The sequence below is a fragment of the Natator depressus genome, chromosome 14 (assembly GCF_965152275.1).
Source record: "Natator depressus isolate rNatDep1 chromosome 14, rNatDep2.hap1, whole genome shotgun sequence".
Lineage (NCBI taxonomy): Eukaryota > Metazoa > Chordata > Testudines > Cheloniidae > Natator > Natator depressus.
In genome coordinates this window covers 27,585,705-27,597,953 of record NC_134247.1, presented here as the reverse complement: position 1 = coordinate 27,597,953, position 12,249 = coordinate 27,585,705, and the positions used below count along the sequence as shown (strand labels likewise).

The window sequence follows — 12,249 nt, the reverse complement described above, 5'->3', positions numbered from 1 at the left end:
GGGACATGCACCCTCCACAGCCACCAGTCCAGGAGGAGTTTGTTTTATCACTCTGTGCTGATGGTCTATCTCCAATGCCTCTCCATTACTTCCGTCATCTTCTCCCCAGAAAGCCAGTTGCTCTGAAGTGACCTCATAATGACTGGGTGAGCAGGGACTATGCCTGTGGGCGATCCTTGCTCCAGTCTCAAGCAGAGAAACAGAGTCTTGATCACAGACAGGGGCTCCCCTGGCTCCATTATACAGATCCGGGGAGCTCCTGTGATTAGAGCTGGGATCTTGTCTCTTTTCTCCTCTCTCCAACCACCATGATCCCAGCATTCTTCTGTCTCCGTTAAAAAGGACTTCACTTTAGCATTCCTATCACTAGCATGACCCTCTTTCTCTGTCCACCAGCCACCTAGTCTACACCTCCCCCCACACTTGTAGCTTCTGCCTCATTTCACCATAACCCCTCTTCAGTTGTCCTAACCCCTCCATCCCCCACGCTAATGTACTTTTGTGCTGTGACTGATGCTGAGCAGTGAAATAATGGGAAGGTTCAATCCTGGTACCATTTGGCCTGTTGCTGTCCAAGCTGTGACATTTCAGAGCAGGCAGGATGCAGGGAGGAGGCCCCATACCAAAGTCTAGCACAGGGGCAGCTGGGACACGATTTAAGTGGGAAGTGGGAGGGGAGCTCTGTCAATGTTCACTGAGTTGTACAATCTGCGGGGCTCCCAGAGTCTCTAGTACCCTCGCTGGGGAGAGGTGGGGGCAGGAGAGGAAAGATCTTGAGTCTCAGGCCGGGCCCAGCTGCTCCTTTCACTCTGTCACTGACCTGTCTGTGCCAGGGAGTGATTTTCCCCAGCACTGTGCTGAGATCTCAGAGCTGCTCCCCATTCAGAGCTGGGTAACTCCTGGAGGAAGGAGATTCTCTGAGTCACTCTCCAGCTGGGGCAGAGTCCGTCACTGACACAATCAAACCCTCCACCAAGCTGAGCTCTGCCCCTAATGCTCTGATTCTCTCTCTCTCCCTAGTGAATGTGACTCTGGATCCAGACATGGCTCATCCCCAACTTGTCCTATCTGAGGATGGGAAATGCGTGAGACGGAGAGAAGTGTGGCGAGTGTCTGACAACCCTGAGAGATTTGACACTGAGCGCTGGGTGCTGGGCTGTGAGGGATTCACCTCGGGGAGACATTACTGGGAGGTGGAGGTGGGGGATGGGGGATTTTGGGCTGTTGGGGTGGCCAGAGAATCTGTGAGCAGGAAGGGGTGGATCAGGATTAGCCCTGAGCAGGGGATCTGGGCTGTGCAGCAGTGGGGAGATCAGTACCAGGCTCTCACCTACCCTGCAACCACCCTTCCCCTGACCCAGGTCCCCAGGAAGATCCAGATTTTTCTGGACTGTGAACGGGGGCAGGTGACATTTTTCAATGCTGGTAATGAGGCCTTGATCTTCACTTTCCCACCGGCCTCTTTCTCTGGGGAGAGAATCCGCCCCTGGCTGTGGGTGGAGGCAGTATCCCAGCTCACACTGTGTCCCTGATATGGCGGTGGGGGGAGAATATTCCAGTGGTAGGGTTACCATATTTCAGGTTCCCCAAAAGAGTACACTGTGGGGGGAGGGGCTATCTGGGGGAGTTGGGGGATACATCTGAATTAATCAGATAATACCAAAATTGTATAAACTCATTTTTACTGGGGACAAGAAACATAACAGCACAAAGGCAAAGTAAAATTAAAACAAAAACAAACCATCAAACCAAACAAAAGAGGGCGGTGACCAGGAGTAGTGAAAGCTAATAGAATATTATGTATTAAGAAAACAACAGAGTGTACACTGTAATCACCTTTTACCTGACATACAAATGTTTATTAAATTGAATTTCTTTTGCTTAGTGAGACTTGTTGGCAACGGTTCAATGTAATTCAAAAGATAGTGTGATGTGCTGCTTACAGTGATCAACTTTGGCTGGTGTTGGGTTACAAATCACCTTAGTACTGAATGCAGGGGTAGTGAAATGCTAATACCAATGTTGGCATTATTGTGACTAAAGGGGAGCAGGACTGTGCTTAACCTGTCCCAAATAAGGGGATCCCCCTCAGCTGAAAGGTCCTCATTAAGCCAGGGGCTCAAATGCCAGAGCCCTGTGAAAGTAAGAGGGGTGGAGACAGGTCTCCTAGCCAGGAGGTTGTGAATCCTCCCTAGATTGGTTTAAGCTGTTCCTCTCCACTGTTCAAAGAAAGAGCTAAATAAGCTTTATTAGGAGTCTCTTTTGTTTTTTTTTTAAATGCTCAGTTACTAAGATCTGAAATCACTTAAGATGGAGCAGTGCTTCTGCCCAGACTGCAAAGAGCTGAAAATCACTGAATGACTGATGTGCAGAGATTACAGCAGAGAGGCAGGTGGTAAGAGAAGGTGACTCACAGTCAGCTGGAAAATGAGTGGTTGGTGAGGCAGTGAGCAGAATGGGCAGCCAACAGGGTGGCGGGGGGCAGAGAGGCACAGTGAGTGCCCAAGCAGCAGAGTGAGTAAGGTGCCTCCTTACCTCCACCCAGCATGGGAGGCGAACTCTACAGATGCACCTCTGAACTGTGGGTCTGTACTGACCAAGTACAGTAACTGTGAATTGGGTGAAGAGACGGGCATGTTAAAGGGACTTTTGGGTTGCTGGACTTAAGAACCTGAGGGAAAAGGACATTGCCCAACTTACTTGGGGGTGGGTCTTTTTCTCATGGTTTATGTTTATGAACCCTGTTTGTGGGGTGTTCCCAAATTAATGCTGAATTACTTCCCTCCTTTTATTAAAAGTTTCTTTTCTACACTCAGAGTCTGTGCTTGGGAGTGGGGAAGTATTGCCTCTCAGAGGCACCTAGGGGTGCTGTGTAATTTTCCTAGGTTACTGGGTGGGGGCTCAAGCTGGTTCTGTGTTTTGTCAATGGAAAGGAACCCCTCGATATTGACCCCAGCCCTGGTTGCTGCTGTCTCCACCTGGCAGAAGGGTTACAGTATGGTTCCCCCCCATAAATTGTTCTATAGCATTTAACAAAATAATAATCTCTGGTAAAGTAGTTCTGGGCAGAGCCTCTGCAGGTGGAAATGCCAGAGTCCCATAGTGCTGCTGGGGGCTGTCCCATAAAGTTTACAGTGCATTTAATACAACCTCTCCCCCAACAGAGCTACATAAACTGAGGCACAAGAGCTAGAACTGCACAAGAGCTGTAACGTCAGAGGAAGGTTTGTCCTGTGGCTAGGGGCCGACTGGAGACCGGGGTTATATTCTCTGCACGGCCCCAGTCACCCTATGTGGGCCTTGGGCATGGCTGCCAAAAGGGGGATAGGACTTCCCTATCTCACTGAGGTAGCTGGATTTGCTGATGGGGAATGAGGAAAAGCTTTTGTGGATTTTTCTTTGGGGGATGAGAGGGGGAGGATTTGCCGCACAAGGAGGAGGAGGAGGAAGAAGAAGAAAGTCCTGGTTCTGAAATACAGTATTGCCAGCCCCAAATGTTCAAAAATCATGAGTCAGGCTCACCAAAAATCATGAGATTGGCTTTAAAATTATGAGTTTATGTAAAAAGAATAGCTTTGGGGTTCTTTTTATTTGCCTTCTGCTTTTCGAGTCCTTAGGGTGCACTGGGGTCATATTTTGAAGCTTTCTCCACAGCCACCAGTACTAGAAACTGACTTTTTCTTTAAGAATGAAGGCTGAAATCATCACATATCCACTTGACTCCAGAAGCTGGGCCTTTAAGGAAAACAATCATTATCATGAGACTCATGACCAAATCATGAGAGTTGACAACACTGGGAATACAGTTTAGCCTGTGATGGGAGAAAGGGGCACCATACCATCTGCATAACATCCATTGGCTGAAGATGATGGATGGGCCCAAGGTTTTTTTTTACCCATAATTCACCTGGATCCTTTCAACAGCAGTAACAGAACTAACCCCAGGTGGTGTCCTGCATGGCAGTGTTATAGATTTGGTTAACACCCTTTAAATGGTTCAGTTTAATAGTCACCTTTCATTCCAAGCTGGAAAAAGCCTAAAGAGAGAGCTTTTGGGGTGCTGGCTGAGGACTGTGTTTTGGGTGTGGCGAGCAAGGACGCTGTTCCCTGTTTGTGTCTTTCCATGTTCAGGGATGTAGGACTTTGTACATTCCTTCTAAACAAAGAAGATTGCACCAAATAAAATACCAGACTCTGTCCATTTCTATTCCCAGCCACAACACCTGCAGGGCCCCAAACTGCCAGTCCCCATCACTACCATCAATTCCACCACACCCCAGCTTTGTCTCTGCAACTCCTGAGGTTCTTTACTCCCCCGATCCCAGGCCTGGTTGGGGCTGGCTGCAGAGGGGGCCTCTTCCCCGTCCCAGGCTGGGTGTTGCAGGGAGGGGGAGGAGCAGAGGAGCTGCCCTTTTATCAGAAGCTGCTTCCCATTAGAATGTGCTACCACACTCCTCCTGAGCAGGGTCCTGCGATCACATGCTCAGTAACATCGGCAAGCCACTGCCCTCACTGACCATCAGAATGTGCTCCCTGAAATCAAAGGAGGCTGAAGGGGGGAAATCAGAGGGTGAGATGGGCAGAATCTGTACAGGGGCAAAATGTGTCAAGAGGAGGGTACAACAGATTCTGGGAGAGGAAGTAGAGGGGCAAATAGACAAAACTGGGGACAGGAGCTGGGGTTCAGAAATAGGTGCAGAAGGGAAAGCCCCTGAATAGGGAGAGGCAGTGGGGATAAAAGTTACCACATATGGGGTGAGCCAGCGGCAGCAGTTCCAAAATAGGGTGTGGGTGGTTCACCACAGCCCTGGGGAGGGGGTGCTGAGATGGGTGGTCCCATCTCCCCAGGGCTGTGGTATTAAAGCCCCGGGAGGCCTTGTGCCCAGGTACTGTAGCTCTTCTGTAGCTGAAATGATGGACTGATCTGCCAAAGGAGACTAGATTCAAGGGAATAGTTTACACCCCCCCCCCCCACCCCATCATAAAACAAATTGATACTATTTACAAGTGTTTTCGCTGTTTCAAAGAATTCCTGGTCGGTTTCCGGTGCTATAACATGTGTGCATGGAGTCTCATAGTAGCTGACAAATTTGTCTTATCTGCTTTTCTGATTGCCTGAACTGGCCTCCCTTTCCTGAAATCCCATGGAAATGTAGTTCCACACCTTTATTTATTTTAACCATGTTATTGTTATGACAGTGTCCAGTGGTTCGTGAACCCACCTGTGAGGTGTGACAAACTGGGGGTCCAATCACCCTGCTCCAATCACTCTTTCATTATTTAGCCACAGTGGACCAGTTACAAAAGGAGAGATGGAAGGAGTCCACATCAGAATATCCCATAGTTTAGTAGTTAGCACATATACCTCTCTCAGCTCTGCCAACCTCAGGCATTTCTTAAAAAATCATTAGACTGACTGAAAATGATTATTTTTTTTCAGATTATATAATTGTTTTTAGTCTCTCTGCACCCCTGCCCATCCCCCGAGTGTGACAACTACCATGTTGCCAATTCTCCTGCAGTTACAGGGGAAGGTGACTTTGGCCCTTGCCACAGGACTTCTCGCTGGGTGACCCCAAAGAGATCTGGCATAGATTTGTACAAAATGTTCCCAGCTGCTACAGAGCTTCCAGCTTTTCCACAACCCCCAAAATCCAGATTAATTTATTCTGTGTCCCTGCAACCCCCACATCTGCCTGTCTCCAGCCTGGCTGTTAATTCTACCCCCTGCCCAGCCTCCACACCTACCCTTCAGAATCCTCCTGGTGCTGCAGCTTCAGGGGTTCTTCACACACTCCTACCCCCTTCGCATCCCTGGTGCTGCAGTGAGGGATGGGGGAGGAGTTTCCAGGGTGATAGAGATGAGGAGCCAGGGGCTGGGTAGATGGGAGTCCTCCAGGGTCACAGATACTGGGATGGCAGTAGCCACAGAAGCCAATTTTTTCATTCTTATCACTTGCATTTATCAGTGACACTCTCTGAGCCTGGATAGTGAGAGTCACCAGGACCATAGACAACAGAGATAAAAACAGGCAGCAAAATCCTTGGGGCAAAGAGATTGGCTGCTTTGCCTCCATCAATCCCTAATCTCTACGGTTTGACCGTCCACTGACTCCACAGAGCCTGCAGGGTCATAGAGCCTGCAGGGTCGAAAGTTGTAGAAAGACAGGAGTCCTCCAAAGTCATGGAGATTAGGACACCTGAGGCTAGAGACGATGATTTCAGGGTTTGGAGTGGGATATTCCCCCCACCCCATGTGTCTCAGGGACACAGGCTGAGCCAAGATCCTGGCCCCATCACCCAGAGCCAGGGGTGAATTCTCTCCCCAGTGACAGAGGCTATCGGGAAAGTGAAGATTGAGGCCTCATTACTAGCATTGAAAAATGTCACCTGTCCCTGTTCACAGTCCAGACAAACCCGGATCCTGCTGGGGACCCAACTCAGGGGCAGGGGGGTCACAGGGAAGGTGAGAGCCTGGAACTGACCCTCCAACCACTGCACAGCCCAGATCCCCCTCTCAGGGTTATGGCTGATCCATCCCTTCCTCCTCACAGACTCTCTGGCCACCCCCACAGCCCAGAGTAGCCTATCCCCCACCTCTACCTCCCAGCAATGTCTCCCTGAGATGAATCTCTCACAGCCCAGCACACAGAGCTCAGTATCAAATCTCTTAGGGTTGTTGGGCACTCGCCACAGTTTGTCTCCCCGTCTCACTGTTTTCCAGTCCTCAGATAGGACAAGTTGGGGATGAGCTGTGTCTGGATCCAGAGTCACATTTGCTAGAGACAGAATCATAATGTTAGAGGCAGAGCTCAGCCCTGCGGGAGGCTGGGACCATTTCTCACACTCCCCAGCACCCTGTTCTGGCTGGGACAGTCCTGGATCCCAGGGAGCTGCCTCCATCCTGGGCACCTGAGACTGAGGAGAGATGTTACTGCAGTTTCTCATTCATGTAATGGGAGCCACGTCATACGTTTCTCATTTGTTTGCACAGGCTTCAGCTCTTTGACCCCCCCTGCTGGGGCTACTCCATTAACAGTGGAAGAGTCACAGCAAGGAAGGTATCAGAAGCTTTTAATTAGGAGGGTCCAGAGGAGGCAGGTATCAGATTTGAACCCCAAAGGGAAGCTCCCTCCCCTAAATTCATCCTCCACTCCCAGGCCAGGGGAAATAGAGGAAGATGCAGCACTGGGGAAGAGCCAAATAAGAGCAGAGAGAAGGAGGTAGCATTGGGTTGGGTAGCCCCATCCCCAGCCCAGAGAAAAGGGAGTAGGGCCAGCATCAGAAAGAGAGCACATCCCCAGTCAATGCAAGAGAGGCTTCAAAGGGAGAGCCCAGCCCTGCCCATCGGGAAGGTAGGATGTTGGAGAAGAGCAATGGGGGAGACCCCTCTGCCAGGGTAAAGGAGAGGGATGTGTCAGCCCTCGGTGAAAGAGCTCTACCCCTTCCTCTCAATTTAATATTAAAAGTCCTGTGAATGTCTATGAAAATCCCAGGATCAGAGTTCATGGTATTCGGTTGCTGTTCAGTGAGAATGTTTCTGTGCATCAGTGTTGGCATGAACACAGCACCAAGGCTGGTGTCGGAATTGTTTGTGTGACTTCAGCTTGGGATTGCCTCAGGATTTCCTGGTGTCCATTTTGTTTTTAACTTTATCTACAATTTTGTGAAAATGTTTTCATGGGAGTTTTCTCCTAATGTAAAGATCACCTCCCCTGCAATCTCACCCTATCTGTGTGCTCCTAGGGATTCCCCTCGTTTTGTTTCCAGTGCAGAGGGCAGAGTGTCTGGAGAGGGAAAGGATAGAAATGAGATTTCCTGCTTTCATATTTGTAACAGCATCCCCACTCTTAACTGACCTAACTTGGTTTTAATTGACAGAGAAACTGACAGAGAGGGACAGAGACACACTCAAGTCTTTAAAATAAACATAAACTAATCTGAAACCTTTTCCTCTTTCATTCAGGCATCTCCCAGCAATGGAATCAACAGCCATTAGGTCTCACAACCTCTAGGAGATACAATCTGTAAGAAATATTTACTTTCCCCTCATCATCTGCTCCCACTCTGCAGAGCCAGCTGGTTTGTCCCATTCACCTATTGCATTTTGTCAGACGATATACCCAGATCCTGCAAAGACTTTAGTGTGAATGTAACTTTACACACTTTGGCCCCTTTGACATTAATGGGATGTTAAGAATTTGCAGGGTCAGGACTTTTAATTGTAATCCCCTTGGGTCTATTTACTCAGCGTCTTTACAGATCTCAGCATGAAGAGGCCCTCGTCCTCCTCACACTGAAATACAAATAATACTAAAATCATTTTGTAAGTGTGGAAATTCAAGCTGGAAAGGGTCGGCTCAATGGGCCAGATTATCCCTGAACAGTCACAGGGATAGAGGGGGGCAGTTTGTGACTCCCCTAGTCAGGGGCTGCAGAGGCCTGTGCAGACCTTGGCACAGGCTAGGGAAGTCCTGAGATCCAGCCATAGTAACACCCCTGTTTCTGTGACCCCCAGGGGCTTTGCAAGTTCTATAGCTGGGAGAGAAAATCAGGGACCCAAAATTAGGCCGTTTTGCTAAATTTGGGCCTCAATGTTGTGACTTTTGGTAAGTCATGAATTAATGTGAGACGTCCTGACACCTGGGCCCCTGTTACACCTGCTCAATTTTTCTGCTTTCCACCTTTCATTCAGTAGAGATGTCATCTAATTATGAACCAATTGGCCAGAGCCCCATTCCCGCCCACAGTCTCAGAGGCTCATCCCAATTTCCCATCCTAGATCCCTTCTCAATACCTTTGAACTTCCTCAGAGTTTCCATTAGAGCAATAGTTTTCTGGGGGAAATTGCTGAGTCTCTTTCCAAGTTCAGAAGAAATCTCCACTGGCTGATGGAACTTCCCCTTCCCACACCTGGAGAGAAAACTTCACATTCTTATATTTCATTTAGTGACACAGTACAATTTGTTGTTAGTGAAAGTCGCTGCTCTAATGGGCCTGGAATTAGAATTCCTCTGCTTCTCCCAGCCTCAGAGCAGGTGCAGTACAGGCCATGTCAGTTAAACCTTCACTCTGAAGGTCCCATCAATATTCTTCAACTCTGTCCTGGAGAGATCAGCTCTGGGGATAAAAGGGGAATTGAGTCTCTTATGGCAAATTCACTTTCTAGCCTCCATGCTCTGAAGGACAGGAGATTCCCATGTTAAGTGTTATAGAAATCTGTCCACTAGGAACTAGACTGATATACCAACTCCCCCCTCCCCAGCTCATTCCACACAGGGCTCCGAACAGTCCTCAGGTGGGAAAGACTCTTGATCATTGCTGATCTGGACTGAATGGTAACCAGTGCCCCAGCAGTGAAAGGCCCATATTTCATCCCCACAATCCTGAGGCAGCCAGTCCCCCAGGGATGTGACATTTCCAGAATATGATTGAGGTCAGTCTTAGAACCTTGGGGAGATGTGACTCTCACATAATCTCCAAGCTTTTTCCCAGCAATGCAAAGTTTGTGGGGGACTGAGAGAGAGCCACATACCTGCTCAGGGTGCTTCTGATGTCCTAGAGAAAAGAGACAGAAAAAAAAATCTCAGTCCCACCTGACACACAGTTGGGATCCTAGGGAAGGAATTTTGCAAATATTGGGAAAAGTGGCCCTGCCCTGGCCACAGGGCCATGGTTTCATTAAGCTAATGGGGCTTTTCTATCTCTAAGATCAATGACTCTGTAACTATGCAAAGAAAAATAGTCAGTCACATTTCAGCAATGCACACACTGAGTTACACAGAGATCTCTGACTGATAAAACCCAGTGTCCAGGATTTAGGAGCTGTCCTGTCCCTGTGTTGGTATCTGGGATGTTTTTAACACTATCTCACCTGCAGGAATTCACACAGTGTTTAGTACAATGATCTCTACTGAAGGCAGGCATCTGAGTTTCACCCCTCACAGAGCAAAACAGGAGTTCAGAATACCAATGAGAAACTTCATCTCCCTGCTGGGCCTGGGATCTTTATCAAGGCATCTTTCCCTCTCACCTCTTCACTGGGGGCCAATGCTGAGATGGCAGCGTAGCCTAGTGATTAGGGCACTGGATTGGATCAAGGTAGACTTGTGTTCTAGTCCCATCTCTGCCACTGAGCTGCCAGGTGACCCTGGGCAACTCGCTGTGCCTCAGTTTCCCTTTCCGGCCTGTGTTTGTCTTGTCTGTTAGACTGTAAACTGCTCAAAGCTGGGATTGTCCCTCCTTCTGTTTTGTGCAGGGCCCAGATCTCATTAGGTGTCTGTAAGGGCTACTGTGATGCAAATTAATGTAATAATAATAAAGTCTATTAAAAAAATCAGTAATAAAAACAACAGCTTGTAACTTCCCCTTCTCCAGTCTGAAGGCAACATTCTCACATACATTGTTCTGCAGTTCAAGTGATTTAAATAAATGTCACTGATCATTTAGCATCTTCCATTCTGTAAAAAGTTCCCTTATTTTAGCAGTTGAAACTGGTTTTGAAAAGGATTCAACATCTCAGATAAAAGTTTCCCATATCAGCTATCTTTAAAGACTTCATTTTTTTGCCTGTGTTGTCACTCTGCCAGATCATTTATTTTGTTATACATCTCCCATACAATGAAGGTTTTACAGAGCGGAATGGTACATTTATACCTGTGAGAGGTAACTTTCAGTGAAATTAACCTGTAATTAAAATCCATATTATTACCCATTAAACTTTGCAGCAATTTCCTACCTTGTACTCCTGGGCAGCCTCCTCTATGGGAACCACCGTGTGAGCTCTGTGAGCCCGGGACAGATGGCAAACCACACAGATAGAAGTTTGATCCTCTTCACAGAACAGTTTCAGAGCCTCCAGGTGTTCCCCACACACCCTCTTCCCTCCTGCTCCCGTGGCTGCCTGGAAACTCAGCCTTTTGGCTATTTCTATGACATTTGCCAGCTGCCTGTTTGGCCTGAGGTTTCTCTGTTGCAGTTTCTCTGTACTGAGGGCAGGAGATGTCTGTATCGGATCCCTCCCAGCACTGGGTGGTGCAGGCTCTGCAGAAATTGTGCCCATACTCCAGAGTGACAGGTTTTGTGAAATACTCCAGACAAATAGGACAAGTAGCTTCAACCTGGAGACTTTCCACAGGGTTCTTTGTGGCCATGGTACCCTCTGGACAGCGTAACAGGGTTAGTTTCACTTTCCTGAGCTCAGAAATATGCCCCACCTGCAGAAGCAACAGGGTGTTTCCTTTTCTGGAACTGACTCAGGCTGTTTGCTAATCTGGGACGAGCCCCCTGATAACATTACAGCCCTGGAGGTTTTTGTGACAAATGTACCAATAAGGCTCTGCTCCTGCAATCAGCTCCTTGTGCTGGTGTGGAGGGTCACTGGGGCTTCACTTAGGCATGAGCCTCCACCTGTCATAATGAGCTTGCAGGAGGAGGGTCTGTGTGTCTAAGGAGCGACTGGGCAGAATTCATATATATACATATAATTTTGATTAATAATATTGATGTTTATTTTTACCAATTTTTTCAATATTTATTAAGTTAAATTTTCAGAGTTGCACAAAAATATAGGTTTTAAGCATTTCTTTCCAATTTTTATCAATTAAAATTTTCACATTTGTAGGATATTATGCGGGGGATCAGATAATAGGAAGTCAGCCTATAATTATTTAATGACAGTGGAAATAGAGATTCAAAAATTGCAAGTTTTATAACCATTAAAACACAGATTGTCAACGTTACAAGTCAAAATATACAAAGCAAATATCCTTAAATCAAAGTCTAATAAGTTCTCATGCAGCTCTGTTCTTACTTTGCGTATCTGTAATTTTCATTTATTATCATTTGAAGTATTTTTCATTGGTTTGTGTGCGTACAGCAAAATCAACACGTACCAACATTTACAAATAAAATCTAATCCTTCCAACTGGAATCAGTGTTTTAAAGGTCTGATTCTCATTTACACTAAGGCTGCTCTGGCTCAGTGTAAATGGGTTGCAGCGTCACCAGTTTTCATGATTTTATCATGAATCTTGCGATATTTGTTATGTTTGTTGAAGCATGTGATGAGATGAGACTCTTGGCTTTCATTTTCTAAACAGGGATCGGCAACCTTTGGCACGCAGCCCACCAGGGAAATCTGCTGGCAGGCTGGGACGGTTTGTTTACCTACAGCATCCGCAGGTTCAGACGATCGCAGCTCCCACTGACCGCGGTTCGCCGTTCCAGGCTAATGGGGGCTGCAGGAAG

The 12,249-nt window shown here is 47.6% G+C and overlaps 1 protein-coding gene and 1 pseudogene across 1 annotated transcript; one reads left to right on the top strand and one right to left on the bottom strand.

The window, feature by feature from the left end:
* Window positions 1–12,249, top strand: part of LOC141998829 (butyrophilin subfamily 1 member A1-like) — an 85,707-nt pseudogene that overhangs the window by 24,818 nt on the left and 48,640 nt on the right.
* On the bottom strand, window positions 6,262–11,062 carry LOC141998779 (E3 ubiquitin-protein ligase TRIM39-like). The gene is made up of 4 exons (XM_074971768.1): window positions 10,739–11,062; window positions 9,536–9,558; window positions 8,798–8,913; window positions 6,262–6,779 (listed from the first exon to the last, which is right to left on the bottom strand). Exons 1-4 carry the CDS (start codon window positions 11,060–11,062, stop codon window positions 6,262–6,264), a joined length of 981 nt encoding a protein of 326 aa, XP_074827869.1.

Bases quoted from the DNA above. Each gene is read 5' to 3' on its own strand.
- LOC141998779 (XM_074971768.1), bottom strand. From the start codon at position 11,062: ATGGGCACAATTTCTGCAGAGCCTGCACCACCCAGTGCTGGGAGGGAT. The intron at 9,559-10,738 runs GTAGGAAATTGC...TCTTTTCTCTAG, and splicing joins AGGCTGCCCAGGAGTACAAG to GACATCAGAAGCACCCTGAG. The intron at 6,780-8,797 runs GTATTGAGAAGG...TTCTGTCTCTAG, and splicing joins AACTCTGAGGAAGTTCAAAG to CAAATGTGACTCTGGATCCA.